A 21,161-nucleotide genomic window follows, 5' to 3' on the forward strand; every position below is an offset into this window, starting at 1 on the left:
CAAATTAGAATCCTGGGGTTACACCTGCAGGCAAATGGCCATAACGGAAAGACGATGCGAAGACTTCGTCGTTCGGTAAATGACACAATCCGAATCTTACGTCGCATCACGAATAGACGCAATGGTATGCGTGAAAACTGCTCGATCCGTCTGGTGCAGGCGTATGTGATAAGCCGCATAACGTACGTTGCCCCCTACCTTAAGTGGATAGGGTGCGAAAAAACAAGGTCGGATGCATGATACGAAAGGCTTTTAAGAGGACTGTCGGCGTTCCACTCAACGCGAGCACCGACAAGTTTCTGGAGCTCGGGCCTCACAACTCACTTGAAGAGTTGATCGAGGCGCACGACATTGCGCAATACGAACTATTATCTAATCCAAAGACAGCTCAATACATCCTCGAGTCACTCGGCATCGCGTACCACACTCAGCATGAAGAAAAGATGGCGGTGCAGGCCTCGGTCCGCGACCGCCTGATCATTCCGCCGCTTCCCCAAAAAGATGCACCCGACGCACCACGCCGCGAGACGCAACAAACGAGCAAGAGACCTTCAGAAGAAGTTCGGCAACAGCAGCGAGGCGGTGTACGTAGACGCTGCACGATATGAAGTAGAGAGAAGCGCACACGGGGTCGCGGTTGTAGACCGCACGGGTAAGTGCCTCGCGAGCCCCACGGTGGCCACGGGACCCGCGGAGGCCGCCGGTGAAGCCGCAATATCCCTAGCACTGGCCACGGTGCCTAGCGCTGCGATCGTGATCAGCGACTCGCAGGCGGCAATCCGCGGCTTCGCGCGCGGTCGCGTCTCGCGGGATGCGGGCCGCATACTCCAAATTTGTGACGACGGTGACTCGCCATCGCCCTCGCAACCCCAACATTCTACAGCCTTCCTCCTCTGGACCTCGGCACACACTGATGTCCCGCTCGCGGGCAACGAGGCGGCCCACGCCACGGCTCGAGGTCTCACACGCCGAGCCGCCGCAGATTATGTGGCCGCCGCCCCCGCGCCCGAGAGCGGGGCATCGGATCTGCTTGATCGGGACACTAGAACAAAAATGCGTTAACAAGAATCACAATGGGCGTAGGGCGATAGCCTGACCACGTTCAGAGACCTCACCCGACACTACAAACTCCAAAGACGCACATTCTCGCCACCACACGACAAGTTAAACAGGAATGAGGCCGGAACTTTACGCTTGCTCCAGACACACAACTACCCCAGCCCCGCGGTCCTAAATGACTGCTACCCGGGTTTATATCCAACAGATGACTGTAAAGCTTGCGGACAGCGAGAAACGCTGCGACACATTCCCTGGGAATGTGCCGGCAACCATGGTAATGGAACCACATCCGTTCGCGACGCATCCGTAATCACGGCCGTTACCACAGTAGGGGAGGCCTCGAGCTCGCTTCTTCCCGACGCCACCCCGGCTGCGGAGACCGCCGGGGACGTTCTACATTGGTGTCGCAGCCGCTGGGAGGCGGCTCTCAAAAGTTCAGAGATGGCAGACCAGCTCTGGGCCCTCCGGCAAGCCAAAGGTGCTGCCCGAGTCCAAGGACTTCGAGCCGCCACCTGAGGCCACCGCAACGAAACTGCCCGACCATTCATTAATAAAGTTTCTTCGCTCTCTCTCTCTCTCTTAGCGCCATCGTGTGCTTCTTTCCTCAATGCAGAAAAACATTTTGTCAGGAAGTGGGATATAGAGGCTGCGGTATATGTCTGTTTGTGCTCGTACTCCGCGTAGAAGAGGAAATTAATGCAATGAAAAGTTCGTCTGGTTTGGTTTTATTTGGAGCCTATGAGTATAGTTCAACCCACTACGGGGGATAGGCAATGGTTGGGGTGGCAGGAGATAAAGAAGGGATAAGAATTCATTGAAATTTTGTAAGATAAGAACAATATAGACTCAATTGTTAACATAACTGACAGATCTACTTTTAGAACTACTATTGAAGAATATTTTTGTTAATCCGCATTTTTCCTGCAGCATTATAACCTGCCATCTACACTCTCTCTGTATTTCGTCCCACTGCTTTCTGTAACGCCTTCGGGCCTGGAAGGTACAATAAACAAATAAAATAAAGAAAGAAAAACTAAATTAATAATTAATTTACTAATAATTAAATATATACTTAATTGAATAATTATGCCCATACCAATCGTTAATATCAATTTTAAGACGAGTGAGTTGGGTAACGTCGTTTTTCTCGTCATTCTGTGCTGGCGCCCTCACACTCCTGGAAATAAAAAAAATATTATAATAATAGAGCGAAAGTTCAAACCATTTGACATGTTGTTTATGAATGGTGGATTTACTCCAGTAACGTCTCTTGGTTTTAGCTCCTTCCACACTTTCTTGTTGTTACTTATTTTACATGCCATCGTCCGGCTACTGTGTAGGACGAAGCTTTATGCACGAAGAAGAAGCAGAAGAAGAACAGTCCTCGGTAATGGCGAAGCCCCCTACAGTTCTTCCTGGGCCTGTTTCCCGATCAACCAAGATGAGCAAAGTGTCCGCGAAACGCGATGGGTCCCGGCCAGCTAAGCAAGAATCGGAAGCGGGGAGCCTGTGGCCCGGCAGCTTGGGTTCCCTCTTCTCGACGTCACGCCTGACTGCTACGCGGCTCGCGGACGAGACCGGAAACCAGACGCCATCAGAGACCCCGGTGGAGAGCAGGTCTGCGTTTGGGCACGGCCGATTCCAGAAGACGATGCTCCTCTGTGCTCAGGTGAGGCTGAAATAAGCCATTGGCATCTTGCTCAGCAAGCAGGTGTAGTTCAGTATTCCGACCGGAAAAAGCGCCCCTGTGTAAACAAACTGTTGCCTATGAGCCCCTCGCAAGCTACTATACTGGTCAGGGTATTGAAAACCGAGTCCTGTGTTGTCAACGGGGTTGTGTTCGGCATGCGCTGCCCACGCAAGCACACATGTAGGTTTTCTATGATATTCGTTCGGCGTTTCTCTCGTCTCGATGCCTTGTGCAGCCGTCAGTGTGTACTAGCAATGTGCGAATCCTAATTTTCGCTGCCGAATTGAATACAGATAGAATACTGGCAGAAGCACTTGATATTGAATAGATCTGCTTACCTTCACGACATTACGAGACGTTTACTACGAATTGGTCACAGAGAAAGCAGATGTCACAAATTCTGACAAGTTTTCTTTCTTTTCAGCAGCTAAAACCTCGTGGGAAATGGTACCGGGCGTATCCGGCTCTTCTACTTAATTAGTCTTTCGTTAACATCAGACATCATTTTTAGTATCTGGCCTACTGAAAAAGCATCTCTGTAGGGCACATAATTCGCCCTCGTATTTTATAATTCTTCAAAGCTTTTTCTGCCCGACGTTATGGTCCGGTACGCTAGCGTGTTGTACATTCAATTGCATGTTTTATACAAACTTTATACAAGTAATTACAGTATCTAAGAATTTACGAATAACGAATAGCTCCTTTCGGTTACATACAACAGTATTCCCATCGCAGTACGTTCTCGTTGTGAGCAAGTTTGAGAGATATATTCCTTGTCATGAAGTGATGCCTCTTTAAAATGCAAGCATAGTGTTATGAGTAAATATGGAGTTTATTCTAATACTCGGCAATGGCTCTTGAGTGCTAGTGATAGCAGTTTAGTGGGAAAATCCGAGCTGCATTGGCGACGTAGCGAGCGGGGCTAAATTCTGTGTGTCATTTCTTCTTCCGCGGCCGAGATGAAAGGTACTGGAGTAGTCTCGCGTGCGTATGCTTATTTGCGGAGCGCAAATGGCGACCCGAAATATTTGATAATCATGCGAAAAATATCGCGACGAAGAAGCACTTTTCGCAGTTACTAAACATGCGAATGTTCGAACAAATGAGGGAATATGCGATTTGATTTTCAGAAATAATAAATTTTCGCACCTACATAAAGTTAATTATACACCGCGTATGCTCTCACAGCGTCGACGAGAGTCGACATGTGCCGCATCATGCTTTCAACAGCAAGGCGACAAATTATTTTATACGAAGCATATTACTAGAGCTCAACCCAGCTCCTCAGGCGCGGCGGTGTCGCCTTCAAGGCTGACCACGTGACACTGTGACGTCACGACAGAGGAGAAACGGGGCTCCAACTCGCGCCGTCGCTCGCGGCGTCGCGGCGGTATATAAGCAGCTGCGCTTGTTTCTAGGTGGCTTTGGCTCAACTCTTGCAAGATGGGCTGGGTGGGAATCGAACCAGGGTCTCTGGAGTGTGAGACGGAGACGATACCACTGAGCCACGAGTACGATGCTTCAAAGCGGTACAAAAGCGCCTCTAGTGAATGCAGTGTTGCCTTAGAAACTAGCTGTTTCTAAGGCTCAGGCCTGCGTCGCTTGCTCAGGCGCACATTTCGTTGCCGCGCCGAACGCTGCGTTGCTCGACGCTCACCGCGTCCAATGCGGGGCGCGTAGTCGCTGCGCCGTAGCCCATTGTCTTACACCCCTTGGCGGGTCGACGGGAACGCTGTCGCGTTCCACTCTTGAAGGCGAAGCAGAGTAACGCATGAGTTATTTCTTCGTCTAGCCGAACCAAATATAGCCAAGCAACAGCAGTTCACCAGGCTAAACAGTGGTTCAACAACTAAAATAAAGGCTAGTATGCTTCGCATCCTGGGTTTAACCTTAGCTAAGCCACAGCCATTTTTTTCAAACTCCGCTCATGTTATACAGAAGGGCCACCAACCTAAGAGATGTTCTCGCCTCCTCCAAAACTAACGCAGTTAGGTTCAAAGGCTGCGCACTACGGGGAAAATTTGGAGAATAGTTAAGCTTCGCCATTAAGAGTGGAACGCGATATCAACAAAATATTCCTGAGTGTTTCTGAAGATTCCCGGCAACTGCAGCTTATGTGATCCTAGTGTTTACTGCTAAATATTGGCGGCGTACGCTATGCACGAAGGTGAGCATTGTTGTTCTTTTTTTTTCTGGTGTGCTAAGAACCGATGGGGCCACGGCGCTCCAACTGAGAAAGACCTCGAATGACAGCTGCAAAACGCTGTCGTGCTAAAAGGTGTGCGTCCTTGAATTTCTGCGTAGCAGGATTATGATTTCCCCTAAATTCAAATAACGATCTCACGTTACCTTACCTGTAGGTTGTGTGTGAATGGTACTTTACGATTTTGGCTGAAGCATTTTACTTTGAAAAATTCAGTTAGTTCAGGAACTTCTTTACGCTACACGGAAGGCCTGCGCGGTTGGGTACGCGTGGTTGCGTAGGTGCATTTCAGAATGATTATTCCCGAGATGACGGTCGACACTGGATTTTCTGCTACACGGGGCCCTTAAAGCTGTCGCTTTAAAGCTTGGATGCAAGCTCTTCCCCGTGAAAACTACGGCTAAAGCGGGCAACGGCGCTGCATTTTCATTTTCTTTTAAAATTACAGATGATTACAAATGCGACACGTCGCGCACCATTTGTAGCGCACAATGCACTGGAGCAACAGAAACCCCGTTTAGTCTACGCTTGAAGAATCACAAATCAGATGCAAAGTCTGCGCCGCAACTTCCCCTCCAAAAAACAGTTGAACGCGCTGGGCCACAGTTTCCAAAAGCTTAAAGGGACACTAAACTGAAAAATGATTTCTTTTGCATCAGTAAATTACCTTTCTACAGCACCAAACAAATCACTCTTGCAACGATAAGACGTTTGGTAAGCCAGAAAAAGCGCAAGAACGAAATACGGGTGGCGGCGCCTACTTCAGTTCCCGCACCTGCTGGCTGTGACATCATGGATTCTTATGGCATCTTCTAGGGCCTACTAACTATATATAGCGGTACAAATTGAATACATTGTGTTCTAAAGGAACCAAATATTAAACATGGCAAATTTCGGGAACCTTTACTCAGCCAACGCGCTCGGGTTTCGGCGCGAAATTCAAATACTGGTACTTGGACTTTCATTTTCTCATCTAATAATGAAATTATTATTTCAAATGACTCCCTGCAGAGTTCTGAAACAACGCTTCATTAGTCTAAACTGATTTATTGTTTCGCTTAAGTGTCCCTTTAGGGGGACTGTTTTAAAATCAGGATTCTCCACAAACTAAGAAACAGAAGCATGCGAGTGATTTTTATTACACAACGTCAGCATACATTTTATGGGGAATAATTGAGAGTATAGGTAGGCGGACGTAACTACGCAACTAGCAGGATATGTCCTTGCATGATTGTGTGCATTTTTGGTGCACTAATCAATTATTTTCCGATCATCTTTATGCATGTAATAGCGGTTATATATGGTATATTTATATACCATATTTTTGACGTCAAAGTTTATTTTTCACATTATTTATTAAAGAATGTTCTCGCTAACTAAATATGTTGGTTATTTGTTACTTCAATTCGTTAACCTTTTTTTGTACCGACGTAAAATCATGTATAAAAATGATAAACCACTTCCACGCACTGAAATCGGACAAAACTGCAACGCTGGTGGTCGTTTTCTCAAGTTTAAACTCGCGTTTACCGCGATTTTCATGAAAGTCTTATATCTAGTTATCGTGCTTTTGATAGATTCGAGCTTCGTTGCGGATTTGCGTACGCTCTTCACGTGCGTGAGTTTGTGATCAAACCACAGTCAAACGCCTTCCAGTTGTGGCCGCACTCACCGTCTCGGAATTCCCTCTTGAACCGTCCATCGGCACCCTCCGTGGGGGGAATCTCTTTGTGTCGACTTCTCTGCTCGGCCTCCTACTCTCTAAGCTGAGGGTTAGCGGGCCTCTGTGAGCGCTTGGCTTGGGTTGCCTTCGCTTGAAAGTGGGGGTGGGCTTGCCTCCACCGGTGCTTGGTTTGCGTTTGCCGTTCTCGATCCTCGGCGGTAGCAGCTTCCCTCCGCTGGCGCTTTGCTTGCGCTTCTCGCTCTCGAACCTCGGCATTTGCGCAACGTCAGCGCTGCAACTCTTCTCCGAAGACTCGCGGCCGCTTGCACCTAGCCGAATCCATGGGGCGAAAAGGCGCGCACCGGAGAAACACCTGCTCCTATACCCCTCTCGTGCCGCCTCCTGCGGCGCGCGCCCTGCCCACTGACCGCCTGCGTGACACTGTACAAAGGACGGCGAAACTCAGTGCCCTTCCACAACGCGAAAAATGGGGACCAGCGAAGCTGTGTATGTGGGCTCCTTAATGGTGGACTGCACCTCCACCGCGGGTCAACCCGGCATTGCACTTTCTTCGGCATCGATGCACGTGTGCGGAGTGCATAACGGCTGCTTGATCTCCGCTACGGGTCCGCACGGTATTCCACTATCTTCGGGATCGCAGCACGTACCGAGAGTGCTTAACGCCTGCTTCACCTCCGCCGGCATTGAACTATCTTCGGTAGCGACCCACGTTTTGTGTCTACAGGTGGATACTACCCGGTTGGAACTAGACCTCAAAACTTTCGGTGAAATTGTGCTGTCAAATTATTTAGGTCTTTGCGTTTTTGATTACTTCAATATTTAAATAATTAATGACGACGACGAACGCCGCAGTAGTGTCGCGAGCGCGATCGTGGGCTGGCGCTGAGCGGTGCCAACGAGCGAACAGCGGAAGAAGAGGAGGGTGGAGCGAATCATGATTATCATAATTTTGTGTCTACAAACGGAAGCATTACTGGGGGAAGTGGCCCTTAACATCTTCGCTGTACAAAGCAGTTTGCCCACAATACCAAAATTCCTGAGCCCAACATTCCTGTTCGAAAAATTCAGTGGAACGCAGTTCGCCGAACCTATAGGCAAGCGGTGGTCACAGTGTTTGCTGCCTCACGGACGCTGCAGTGCTCCAAACAAAGAAAAAGAGAAATGTCCCTCAGGCACTTGCCACCATTCTCATGCAAAATGCTAGTATGTGTCCACTCTTCACTCCATTCCAAAGCTGCGTCTTTCCAACGTATCTCTCGCAACTTCATCTTTATGTGGGCGCGATAGAATGTACTCGTTTTCATGTACGGCCAACTTAATTTCTCAAAAGAATGAGAAGATGCACCTACTGTTAGCCTATCTGCGCTACCTTTGGTACTTGTGTAGGGAGTTCTAGGAAACTTGTAGTAGCTCCCCGTACGTTTCTTTGGTTACATGTTACACTCATATGCTCCACCCTTACAGAGAAAATGAGTGAACTCTGTGGACTTAAAATTGCACTCTTGAAGGCTGGACCGCGGTCGGTATTCTATCTGAAAAATGCTAATCACATTGATAGCGGTTATCAGTTCAGGCTGGCCACTTTCTCTCGCGATTTTTGTGCATGCATTGCTTTAACTTGTGGTTCAGCGCTCCTGCTTCTTTTCGAAGGTGTAGGCAAGGTTCCTCGTATTTTAGAACTGGCAGCGCTATTAGTGCAGCTCCCGACGTGTTTTGTTGGGAAATAGACATGCTTGTAATGCGCTGACATTCGTTATTTTACCTAAATAGTTCTTCACTTGAAGGGCACGTTGATGCAAATCCTGAAATGAAATGTGTTCCCTAGATAGGTGATCGCGTTGGCGCACATTTGTTTGTAGACGGCAGTAGCTAAAATAAATGTTTTACTCAGTTGCCCCTCTGCAATGTGTCATTTTACTGCTCGGTGCTTGAAAGTCACGGGTACATTTAGCAACAGTACACATTGGGTGGCATGTCTCTATCTCATCTCTTTCACTTAGTGACCCAAGCTGTCTACTAACGTGTGCCGCTTTGTATGTTCTGGCTGCGGTTTGGCCTAGTAGACAACTTGTGTAACTGGGTAAGTGCCACTGAGTACTTGCCTGAACTGACAAGTTTGGCAATGCGCATGTGAAGCTGGAACCCTATAACACAAAACGATCCCAAACTTTTCTATTCCAATACTGCGTTCAGCCCTCCGGGATTGGTCAAACACTTTTTTGAAACACCCCCACTTCGCCTTTCTGTCACGAGACGTCACGAAATCTGCGATAGCTTCCCATATGATAAGACGCCTACGCGCTGATTATACACGATTGGACCGAACAAAAGAAAAATGGCTATATCGGATTCGGCGCCTTTTCGCCGTTGTACCTCGTCTATTGGTCAAAAGCTTTAGGGCGGCAGCCGCTTCGTCTGCCTGTCCCGCGACGTCAAAAACTGCGAAAACTCACCGCGTCAAAGTGACGTGTACGCGTTAAAGCCTTATTAATATGTCGAACAAAACTGAATTTTCTTCTGAATAGCCGCAGGCTGCCCCATTCCGAAAGGAGTAAAAGATGGCTGCCCAGATCGCTCAGCCACTGGTTACTCGCACCTGCCGGAGAGCATGGGTTTCTGCGCGTATAATAAAACGTCTTACGTGGCAGTGTAATGTTTTCTAGCACTTTCGACACGTTTACTACCTCGTTCTGCCAACTCTCCTTTACTGAGGATCCGTTTTAGCGTCATTATTAAGCTTCCGTTGTATGCCATCGCGATTTTCGAGCAGCCGCTGCAAGCTAAGCAAGGGAAAGCGGACCAATCGCAGACGCCGGCACCACCCCCTTCATCCTGTTATCACTGTTTTTAGTGCAGTGACTCGGCCCCATCGAATCCCTCTCCACTTGAGCGCGCGTCTCGCCTCCTGTCAGCCAATTAGATAAGACAAGCCACTCAGTGCAGGCAATGATATTCGTTTTTCAAACAAACAAATGTGACCTCCTATGAACGAGGAGAACGTTTGATTGGTCTGTTCGGACAAGCCTGCGGGTTGTCTGAACAGACCAATTTCCGTAACCGCCCAATGCCAAATTTGTGTAACCGCCCCATGCCTGCACCGGCAGTTACGCAAAGTTGACGTCAGGAGAATGGAATAAAAACATATTAGAATAGTTTTACGTTATAGGGCCCATGATGCGCACCGGTTTGTAGCCGATTTGCCAGAATTGATGGGGCAAGTTTACAGAAGGGGTATTTTGCCAAAATATGGTAAACTGATGTTGGCATTCACAACAGCCAAATCTGTGAAGAGTGCGATCACTTCATGGATAGCCAGTGTATCCAAGTTGCAGCCAGGATATTAGGGATGATGTGGAATTACAACTAGGAAGCAGTAATTACGCTACGGTATAGGCCGTCATAGAGTTATTTGGCACTGTGTTTGGCAGCAAGGTTGCCACATGGAGTGTCAGCGGTTGCAAAACGGCGTGTTAATGCATTTCATTAAGTCTTATCTCAATAATGATATGGGTTCTGATGGGATTCATAAAGAGATGGGTTGTGGCCGACGCAGTCTTTCTGTTTGCTCAGGCGCTCAGAAGTATTGCTATGTGTCCCTATACAATTACCGCGTGGTGTGTGTTAGGCAGGTTTTAGTTTGTCTTATGTGAAGCATGTTCAATGAAGAAAACTTCGAATACAGCAGCAGCATTTTTTACATGTGTTCCTCAGCGCATCAGTCCAATTGTCTACACATTAGGCAACGAACGCATCTGAGACACAAGTCAGTACGAAATTGCCACTATCTTTCACTTGTTTAAGCTCGTGCACTGAGACTGCCAGCGCGTGTGTCATATTTCACTGCAACAATTTGCTTAAAAGTGTACGGAAGCGATAACCTGAACCTGACAGCTTCTCCATCCTTCCTGTGTTGACAATGATACTGTATGTGGTACCGCATCGCACCCGATTTCTGCTGAGTTTAGCCGGTACACTACGTTCGAGACGCCTTCACGTCGTAACAGATCCGCTTATGGCATACAGGGTTTTTCTACTGACGCTAATACTTAAATATAGCCGTTTCTAAGTAGAACAGCGGTTCCTTCGGAAGCATGCTGTCAGCGGTGGCGACAACGGAGTGACAGGTGACACGTGGTAATGAGTCGCTTGTGAACAACATTCATTTTTAACTTTAAATTTTTACTTTGAGCGGGCTTGTGCTATGTGGGAAATTGAAGTGAACTCTCTGTGGAAGCCAAACGATATTTTGAAACCTGCGGAACTGTGGCACTACGAGTTTCAGCTCTCAAATGGCGCAAAATCGGAACTGAAGGGCTGCCGCCAGCGCAATGCGATGCCCCTTGAGGCAACGTTCTGTTACTTCGCCCAGTATGAGATTCGTCGGACGATCCCACCGCTGCCAACCAGATGTAGGAGTCGTCGGACGATCTCGCCGCTGCCACCATTTGAAGGAGTTGAAGGTCGTAGAGAGGAACTCGGTAAACAGGATTTATTTACATTATTTACATTTTAGACAAGACATGCATCGACAGTCTAGATAGTTGGATAGGAACACGTGCAGCGGGCTGAAACAGCTGGCACGTTGTCACCCCGTACGGTCATTCCTAACACCAGTAACAGGAAGGCAGCCAGCGCGCTGTGACACAAGGAGTATGGAGCCGCGGTGCACGGGTTTCTTGGTGACGTTAGGGAGCGTCGCCTCGACGGGGGCGACTTTGCGCTCTCCGCAGCTTCCCAGTTTGAGTTATAGTGCTGATAGTCAAAATTTGTGTTGCAGGATGGCATGCCCCCCCCCCCCCCATTCCAATAAGAAAAAAGAAAGACCCCTGAGAACGCTCACGCTGCTAACTTTGCCACATGGTTCAAGCTTACAATATGTGCTTCAGTTCTCATTTCTTTCTTTACAACGCAGCTGGCAACCATGCTCTCCTACTCCTACAGCTTCGCACTCTTCATCGATTTCGAGCCTGTCGAGCACTGGTGCGCCCCTCCGGAGCAGTTCGCCAACGTGTCCGAGGAGCAGTGGAAGGACGCGGCCATACCACGCGACACAAAAGGCCACTTCAAACAGTGCCAGCGTTACGACCCACTTGTTGCGCCTGTTTCCCAACTAACGACACCGCCGCTTAAGCCTGGAAGCAGCTTTGAGGACCACCTCGTGGCCAGCGCGCAGCCCCCCCTGGTGGTGGACAGAAGAAACGCCAGCGAGGTGCCTTGCGAGCGCTTCGTCTACGCACTTGGCACTCCGGGCAGGAACGCTGCGGCCCGCTGGGACATGGTCTGCAACATGTCGCGGTACCAGGGTCTGGTGAAAGCAGCGTACGCGGGAGGTGCGCTTCCTTTTATTTATATTCCCTCAGATGAGATGACATTTTTCGGGTCGTGTTGATTGACACAACATATGTTTTCTACGGCAAAGAAGACGCAAAGTGCAGCAATTCCGAGAAAGCAGACGCGATTCGAAAGAAATAATCCTAACGTAATCTACAGCTGGACGTTCATCATTCAGGATGTTGCATGGAGTGAGCGTCGGAGAGAAGATTAAAAAAAATAATGATGACCTCTATGTTTGCAAATGCGCAGAATGGTTTATAACACACTCGACAACTGGAGTTCTGGGTATCCACGGTAACGTGCAAACAATGGATGGTACACTGGTGTACTAGCTGTTTGTTCTTATTGTTGCGCGTTCTGATGTCCCCTCTGTTAAGGCCGACCAAGATAGCGTACATTAGGGTCGCCTGGCGAGGCACATGGATTGTAAGGTTTTGAAATGGAAGCAAGACTTGAAGCATTCAATCATTCAAAAGTTAAACTACTGTGAAACATACGGCAATGAAAGAAGGCATTGGCAGCACGAGTGCTAATTACACATGAAGTTACAGGAAATGCATGTGCCCACCCAGCGTATTGTGGCGCAAGCGCGAGAAAACATGATCAGTAATCTTTTTTACAGTAGAGGTTGATAAAGCACGTACCTACTGTAAAGAAGAAAACATTAGCAGTGGGTACGGTAAAGTTAAAGAAAAAGAACCGGGAACATGACAGAAGGATTGCTTATGTGCAAACAACCCCTTTCTTGCGCATGCCCGAAGAAGCATATCTGATGAAGTCTAGAAGTTAACCAACGAGTTATCAATGTCTTTTCCCGTCACGCTATGGTTCGTTAACTATTTAGATGTACCAGCTAGCCCAACCGTGTCGCTTGTCTAATTATCAGGTTTTAAATGTTGGGTAAATACCCTCCGATTTAGCCAGTTTCATTGTATGCGTATTACATATATTAGAATATTTCTTAAAAACTCCATATTAGACACCTTAACTGCAATGGAACACTATGGTTCTAGAGAAGAAACTTTCCTCAACGCGCAATTTCGAGATTAGGCTACTCTACACAAGTTAAGGTCGCCTACACCTACAGTGCACATTCCTGAATACAGGGCTCTTGTTTACATGTCGTCAACTCCTCCTTGTGAACCTTTTTCTGCTCATCACGTAACGCAATCTTTTTCCCGAATAAAGTAACTACTTCATTAAATATCGGTACGTTGTATTAAATCTACTCTGAGGTATTCATAAACGCTGAAGCAAAATGTTCCGTGTAGAATGCGCTCACGAATCAAGTCCACTCGGTGTTCGGCGCGTTCGCTTTGGCGTCATGTTGCAGATAATAACATGACATCATTCGCCTGCCGCCAAAATACTTCACCGCTGAGACGAGAAGGCCTCTTGTGACTCTAGTCGCTGCAAACGTTCGTGTCGCACGACAGAAATTTTTTTTGACTGCGAAAGGCAGATCTAACCTTACGTTAGAATTTGCGACGTTGCGACAGAAGCACTAGTTATAGAAGCCTTTGAACTCGCCCACTTTATGTTAACAGGAAAAAAGCTCTGATATCGAAACGAAAGCTTTTGGTCGCGACATGAAAGAGTAGTGCCGTTGCGACAAAAAAACTTTCTGACATGACGTTTTTATCCGGACACCAAGAAAACAAAGTGCTCTGGATCCTTTCACAAAGCAGCGTACATATGTGTCTAGCTCGGTGTCAGTGTTAGAATGATCAGTTCTACTAGAAATTCATACTTTCTGCAGAATAGCTCATATGCGCGCGCTTTCGCGATAAAATATCTCGAGATGGAACTAACAAAATTGGTATTAACAACTTTTACAAAGTCCACAGTCACCATTGTCGATATGTGAGATTCGTTACTGAAATGGATAGTGTAATTAAAATGAACTTCTGTGCATTTATCAGACTAAATTTTGATGATAGCAATATATTTGTTGTTCTAGAAAGGCCTGAGTTCACTTTTCAAATTGAAAGCGCACCTTGGTTATCAAATTGCGGAAAGTAACGACCAGGGTCGGGTCAAGTCTTAGCTTGCTAACAGCAAGAAGCTGTATTTGTGTTATGCTCCACGTGGTGCGGAAGTATTACACTTTGTTCCTGTGTGCCAAGTGCCAAGACAAATTGAAGGAATGGTAGGGTTTTTATTCATCATGTATTGCCATTTACTTTTCACTCTGTTATTCTTCCTACATAAAAACATCATATTACGCCTGAAAGGGCGCTCTGTGGTAAAAAGTTGAAGTAAACTAATCCTACTGCTTGATTTATCAAGTATTGCGTCACGCGCGCGCAGCCAAGCATGGACACATCTCGATCATCTCCATAATCTTGAGGTCATCCACCATCTTCATCGATGACCGCGGACACTTGCGGTAGGAACGCGGGCGTGATCACGGATGGCACCAGCAGCGAGCAAAGGCTTCATGCTGTGTGTAACTTAAACGCATCTCCACAAATTTAGACTACGCGGCCTTCAATACCAGGCGCCCGAGAACGTAGATTACTAGAAGCTACAAGCCATCTCGGCTCGTCTTACAGTTGCATCCAACCCGCCGTGGTTGTTCAGTGGCTATGGTGTTAGGTTGCTGAGCACGAGGTCGCGGAATCGAATCCCGGCAACGGCGGCCGCATTTCGATGGTGGCGAAATGCGAAAACACCCGTGTACTTAGATTTCGGTACACGTTAAAGAACCCCAGGTGGTCGAAATTTCCTGAGTCTTCCACTACGGCGTGCCTCATGATCAGAGAGTGGTTTTGGCACACAGAACTCCATAATTAATTACAGTTGCACCCACCGCAGCTTAGCCCAACTGGCGCGCAATGCCGCATTCAGGCGCGCATCACGTATTAACGGCAGGGAAAGAAGAGGAGAACGCGAGTTCACCTCTCACTCCCTACCCCCTCCCCTCTTCCTTTGCGCGCACAACACTGCGCCAGCGGAAAAATGGCGGCCATCAAACCACCATCCTCGGCGGCTAAACCCGTCGTGATTCGCCGCAGATAAAAATCACAGGGTGCGCGAAGTGCGATAAGGTCGTATCGTAGATGGCATTTACAACGGACCGCTCGGCAACAACGATGAAGATCGCAGAAATTAAGTTGGGGTGATTAAAAATATTTGAATAAAAATATTTTAGGCAGAGTGGACTTCGTCATACAGACGTCAGGGTGTAAGGGTCGGACTACATGACGTTAGACGATGGAACAAAATTAACACAAGTGAGCTTTCTGATGTGTTTTCGACTAAGCGGTGCGGCCTAAGCTAAACTGTACGAGACTAATTGATACGGCTTGAGCCGGAATATGTGCGTAAGTTCAATGACAACGGCTAAAGACATGAATGGGGAGCTGAGGGCTGCCAAAGGAGACATCGCGTGGTGCGCTACTTGACTCGCGACACGATTGGAGCCAAGATAATGGCGTATCAGCTGTTCCCAGAGGCGTATGCTATGAGAAGGATCTTAGAGTTGGATGATGTGCACAGGGCAGAAGCGAACGTCTTGACTGGGGTGCCCATTAGTTGTTTACTAAGTAGCCTTAGAAGACAGAAAACGATCATGGGCGATGCGCAGTGGTGTAACGGTGCATAAGAGCAGGCCGAATGTGTATCAGTTGGAAAGAAGGAGTCGAAGGGTAGACGCAGCTTGCTCTGATACAGGATATAAAAGGGTGAATTATCCGTCAGGTTACTGGTGGGAAGCTTTAGAAGTCGAGGTGGCAAAGTTCAATGTAAAGTCCCAATCATGCTCATCTTCAGAAAGACATTAAGAACATGTGCGTACGCGTGTATCTCAGGCGGTTGCTGAGCCTCTTTGTGGGCGCTTGCTTAACGTTCGTAAAATTTTGGAGACTACACAAAGATCAGAGAAGACTGTCAATGAGTGTGGAGAGAAAGCAGCGGCCGGGGCCGGTCACCAGGTGGCGAGAAGCATCGGGATATACTACGTTGCGAAGGAAACAATCGTTTACGTCAGTGACGCGGCTGTTAGGGAGCTTATTTGTGATAGCGAAGCGAGTCGCCTAGGGAATGGTATCGCTGCAATACGTCACTTAGCTATGGTGGACGTGGAGAACGGTTCGAGTAGGTCCAGTGCAAGTTGAGAAACTGCTAGGTTGGAATGCGCATTTCCTGAGTTGGCTGCTCTCGTAGGTCAAAACGTATCGTCAGATATCGCAGTAGACACTAGGCCAGAAGAAGCACGGACTGACATGGTGAAGACTGGAAGCGCCGCCGAAGTGGCCTGTGCTGGGGAGATCATGATGCTGTGCGAGAACAGCGGAGCTGAGGTGTCCGCGAACTGCAGGCGCTGGAACGCACATCGCTCCTTCACAATGCATCGTCCTTTCAAACTAAGAGGCTTATTAAAGAATCTGGGTGTTGAGTAGTTATGCGCTCAGTGAGAAATCGTAAGGATGTGTTCTGGTGGTCTTCAAGGGTGCATTGATAAATCCCGTGCTGGGCATTATGCAGGCGTCGGTGGCGCAGTCTATGGAATCAGGCAGCCAAATTCAAAGATGGGACTGGCAGTCAGCGCCCATGTGTAACCGGTCGGATATAAACAGCACAAAAAAAACATGTATTCTTACAAGCGCAAAGCCTAGAAGCCGAAGCGTCCTTACGCATCCTTTAGCGAGGACAGCCGACAAAGGGCATGATGGTCTGTAACAACGAAGTCTCGGTGAAACAGGAAGATACAAATATTTACAACAGATGAAACGAGAAAAGGGCATTAACGCTCTGTGTTAAAGTAATTCCATTCGAGACGGAGCCGGCTAACGTCAGCAATACCACTGGAGGCTACACGGCTTATGGGCAACAATAGCGTAAATAGCGTAGCCACTCGTACCTGTTTGGACGGCCGGGTCAATATTAGTCAAAATGAGTAGATTCGTGAATGTGTTGCCAAGTACAGAATAAGCAACGTTTTGTTTGAATGCATCATTGATGGGGGTTCGAATTTCTGGAAGCTCTGACTGAAACGTTGAATTTGGGACAAGTCCTCGAACGCTTCAGTTATTTTTGAGTGAACTTGGAAGTAGACATTCTTTGAAGGCGTGGAACATGTCGAGAAGCGATATTTCGTCAGCGTTGGAGATGGGGCTATGGGGCTAGAGATATCGATGTAGTGACCTCTATTCGCATCGCATTGGGGAAATGCGAATAGGAGTCCTACTGCCGTACACATCTCATAAATAACTTGTTTCGGTGGTAGCAATGCGTTGTCGCTATATTGATTCATGGCTTAGGACTTACTGTTGAAAACCATAACGAGGTGGGTGCCGCGGCTTTTTTTTTGACAAACTTTTTTAAAGTCAATTTTATTCCGATGGGTCATTATGCGGATACTCCAGGTGCATTTCTGCTGTCGGCGCCGCCGTGATGTTCGGTATAAAGACCAAGGGCGCTAAAAGCGCCGCCGTGCGCCGTATGCTGCAAATGCGAGTGATAGCGTGCGAAAGTGAGCAGACGATTGCGGCTAAACCTCGTGCACGCGAGGGAGGAAACGGGTGAGGAAGCGCGTCGTCTTCCGTCGCGCACAAGGCTCTTAGGGGAGAGGGGCGCCAGCCCGGCACCTTGAAAGTCATCAGCGGCGGACACAGAGTCCGCTGCGCGCTGTGTTTTCGTAGCTTAGTTCGCTTTGATGCGAGGTGCAGCACGAAAGTCAACTCGCTCGCTGCTGTTGCCGCGCTTCCTCACTCTAGTGCTTTGACAGCAAGTTTCCACGGTGATGGAATCAGACGTGTTCATGTTTGCTTGTGCGCCTGGGGCACCATACTTGCTAAATGAGTTAATATGCCTGTGTTTGCAAGTGTATACGGCCAATAAAGCTACTCTCCTTACTTCATACAGCTGTCCACTAATTTACTATCGCTATCGATGCTTCGCCTTTCGGGCGAAGCTGCCAGTTTTCTGTAGAGATCAGTGGATGTGTTCCCTTTTCGGCCGCTGGTTATCTTCTGCTGAGGCCACTGGGTATGCTCCCAAATTAAGCGAACGTATTTCACGCCAATTTCGGTCAATAGGTATCCCAACGCCAACCAATACTGTTAGTGACATCGACACCCATATACAGATGTCAACACAAGTTTAGTCTGCCTGGAATACCTTTCAATTTGCTGGGTACCAGTTGCGGCAAAGAAGGAGACGCCATGGGCAATTCTGATGAAATAAGTGTGTACATTTTATATTTTATTAAGAGACGTCATCTCCTCTTCTAATGATAGAGGGACCGATTCAGTTGTTTAGTTTATTGCAATAGTTCATCTCACGAACTTTTCTGCCATTGCAGCCAGCATCTTGGCCATACCATGCGTTGGCATAGCGTCGGACATCCTAGGTCGCCGGCTGGTTCTTCTTATGGCCTTGGCAGTAGTGATAGGCTCGGGTGCGGCTACTTGCCTAGCAAGCTCCCTGTTGGCCTACGGACTTTTGCGCTGTTTATCATCAGCTGCCTGCAGCGCCATAGAAGTGACATCGTTCATACTGCTCTTCGAGAGCACACAGCCTGGACCGCGGGGACCGTACTGCGCTCTGGCCATCTGCTGGCCCACGCTTCTCGCGCCCATATACGTCGCCGGACTAGCCACTGTCGTTACGGTACGCACTTTTGCACAAATGTTTAACACTCTACCCGAGGCTTTCTGGCTTATTTGAAAAATATTGCTCGTTCGCATGTAACAGTTTCCAGTTTCGAAAACTTAACAGTGTCATGCTGCATGTTCGTATTTTCGATTGGAGCACTGTGCAGGATGGAAAAGCTGAAGCACTGTTGGTTCAAATAGCTGCTATCACTCATAATACAGGGTGTTTCAGCGAACACTGCGAACGTTTGTACACATTTCTTGTGGCAGATATCACAGTTCTGCTTCGCAATTTTCTCTACTCGAAGAAGCGGGCATTACTTGCACAGGAAATTGAAATGTCTAATCGACTACAGAAAAAAATAATTACGTTTTTATCTAATTACGTTATGGCCAATATTGCAAGTTACCATTTGTAGCCGTGGAATTCGAAAGGCGGATCCACTTGGAACGAAATGTCAAGATAACACCAGATTTGAAATACTGGTTCCCGAACATTGCGAAAAATGCTTTGGCATTCGAGTCACTTTCTTAAGGTAACGTCGTTTTACGCACTCAAGCAAAAAAGTAACTGGAACGCCAATACGATTCTCGAGAAAATTGGGGAATTAATATCTCGAAACTGGTCTGATCCTGAGAATTCGTTCCAAGTGGATCCGCCTTGGGAACTTCACGTGTAGAATTTAAAATTTGCACTATGAGACATTAGGTAATTAGTAAAAAGCCTAATGAGTAACATTATTGTTGTTTAGTCTATTATGCACTTCAATTTTTCGAGCTACTAATGTCGGCCTTTTCACGTAGGGCAGCTGAAGAAATATAAACATGCTATCTGCCAGAGGCAATCTTTGAAACTTTTTCAAAGTATTCGCAGAAATGTCTTCGATATTTCTTTAGTACATCACATGTTTTCAATTCCAAAGGAGACACAGGCCGTCTATGAGTAGACGTACCAGTTTGACTGGAAATAACATTAAAATGAAAAGTTTATCGCATTAGGGTGACATAGGCAAGCCCCAACTCCTGTGTGTTGCGACGTAGGAAACACAATGGTCAAATCCAAGATACCGCGTCACCAACATTTGTTCTCGCTAACCAGGAACGGCAAGTGTAAATACTGCACAATGTCTCCGAAAACTGTAGTAAACACATTCTTACAGTCAGCCGACTAGAGCCAAGGAGACTTTAAAAAAAAAACTAGCGTAAAGTTACGTAAACCTAATAGAGGTAAAGAAATATCCGTTTAAAATGACTGCTTCTGTGCATGTACATATATATAAACGTGCATCCCAGAGGAACAGACAGTTCTCATAAAGGAAAAGCATGTACTCTGCACACTGTCACGAGAGGACTAACACATAATTGCGAACAACCAAAGCTTCTTTTTTTAGAATATTTGTGCGCACTCACATTCCTGGCTTCTTGAATGTAACAAGCCGAAATGAATTCCTTAAAACTCTTATATTGTGTTGTCTTGTGAAAGTTCTTGCGCGAAAGTGCAACATCGTGAGCCAGCAGCTGCTCACTAATTACCAAGGGCAATAAAGCGAAGCTGGACCCACTGTATGCACCTAACCACTTTTCGGGCGTTTATAACGCGTACTTGCCATATCATGTCATTTAAAAGCACATTTCAGAGTGCATTTATTCGTTGCATTTTTTTGTCAGCAATGACACTGGTGCCTAAAGGTTTACGTTCTAGGTGTCGCAAGGCAGTAGTTGTTCCCATTTACTGAAAGGATGTCATGATTGTTCAGCATCCAGGTGTGCCAGAAAACTATTGCATCGGACGAAACGTTGTACCGCGTGTACTAGCGATAACGGAACCCATTTTGTTTATTAGGTTGCGCTTGATTTACGTATTTTATAATTTGTAGAAATTCTGCACATCTCCACGAAAACTGAAGAAGAGAACAGCATTAGTTGATGAGTAACTAGGACACAAAAGCATTTCGGTTGCTGGTATACCTGTTTAACATGTCGTATGGTGTTATTATATACAAAGATGCAGTTATAAGGAAACGATCCCCGTATCTTTTACACCAGTTCTGCAGAGGTTTATTGATCATTTTGACGTCGGAAGGCCATTTCCTCATCCTATGCTTCACCTCGCCATAGTTAGAAGTAAAAAATCCCACCGTGACTGGGATAACAAATCCCGCTTTGGATGAAGAGCGCTTTACGAGCTTGATGAGCCACTAACAATTGCGTAATTTGTTTTGTTTACATTTTGCATGCTTCCAGCTTATGCTGTGATACATTCTCACAAACGGGAGCAGTTAAATTGATTATCCGAGCCTACGACAGGCCTGTAAGCCATCTACCAATGTGTCGGGTCCACTTTTGGTAACTTGACTGTGGTTTGTGTAGCTTGTGTGTGCACACTCATTGTGAAAGTTGTGGCATGTGCACGTCTATTCAGAAGTAACGACAGACGATGGTCTGGCGGAGCAGGGCCATGTTGGGTTGGTTAGAAAAAAAAGCATGTTCTTTAGATAGTGTTCATGTACTCTTTGAGGGACTACTACTGTTGTAGCAAATGAGTTTTGCTGCCATTCTAGCGTCGCCGCTTTGACGTTCTGCTGCTAAGCC

General features: G+C 47.1%; 1 protein-coding gene across 1 annotated transcript; it reads left to right on the forward strand.

Annotated features, from left to right (window-relative positions):
* Positions 1-2,374: 2,374 nt before the first annotated feature.
* LOC142563395 (solute carrier family 22 member 6-like) lies at positions 2,375-20,825 on the forward strand. The gene is made up of 4 exons (XM_075673950.1): positions 2,375-2,728; positions 11,549-11,966; positions 18,278-18,585; positions 20,814-20,825. The coding sequence occupies exons 1-4, from the start codon at positions 2,375-2,377 to the stop codon at positions 20,823-20,825; spliced, it is 1,092 nt and encodes a 363-aa protein (XP_075530065.1).
* Positions 20,826-21,161: the final 336 nt, after the last annotated feature.

This window comes from Dermacentor variabilis, chromosome 11, assembly GCF_050947875.1.
Source record: "Dermacentor variabilis isolate Ectoservices chromosome 11, ASM5094787v1, whole genome shotgun sequence".
Classification (NCBI taxonomy): domain Eukaryota; kingdom Metazoa; phylum Arthropoda; class Arachnida; order Ixodida; family Ixodidae; genus Dermacentor; species Dermacentor variabilis.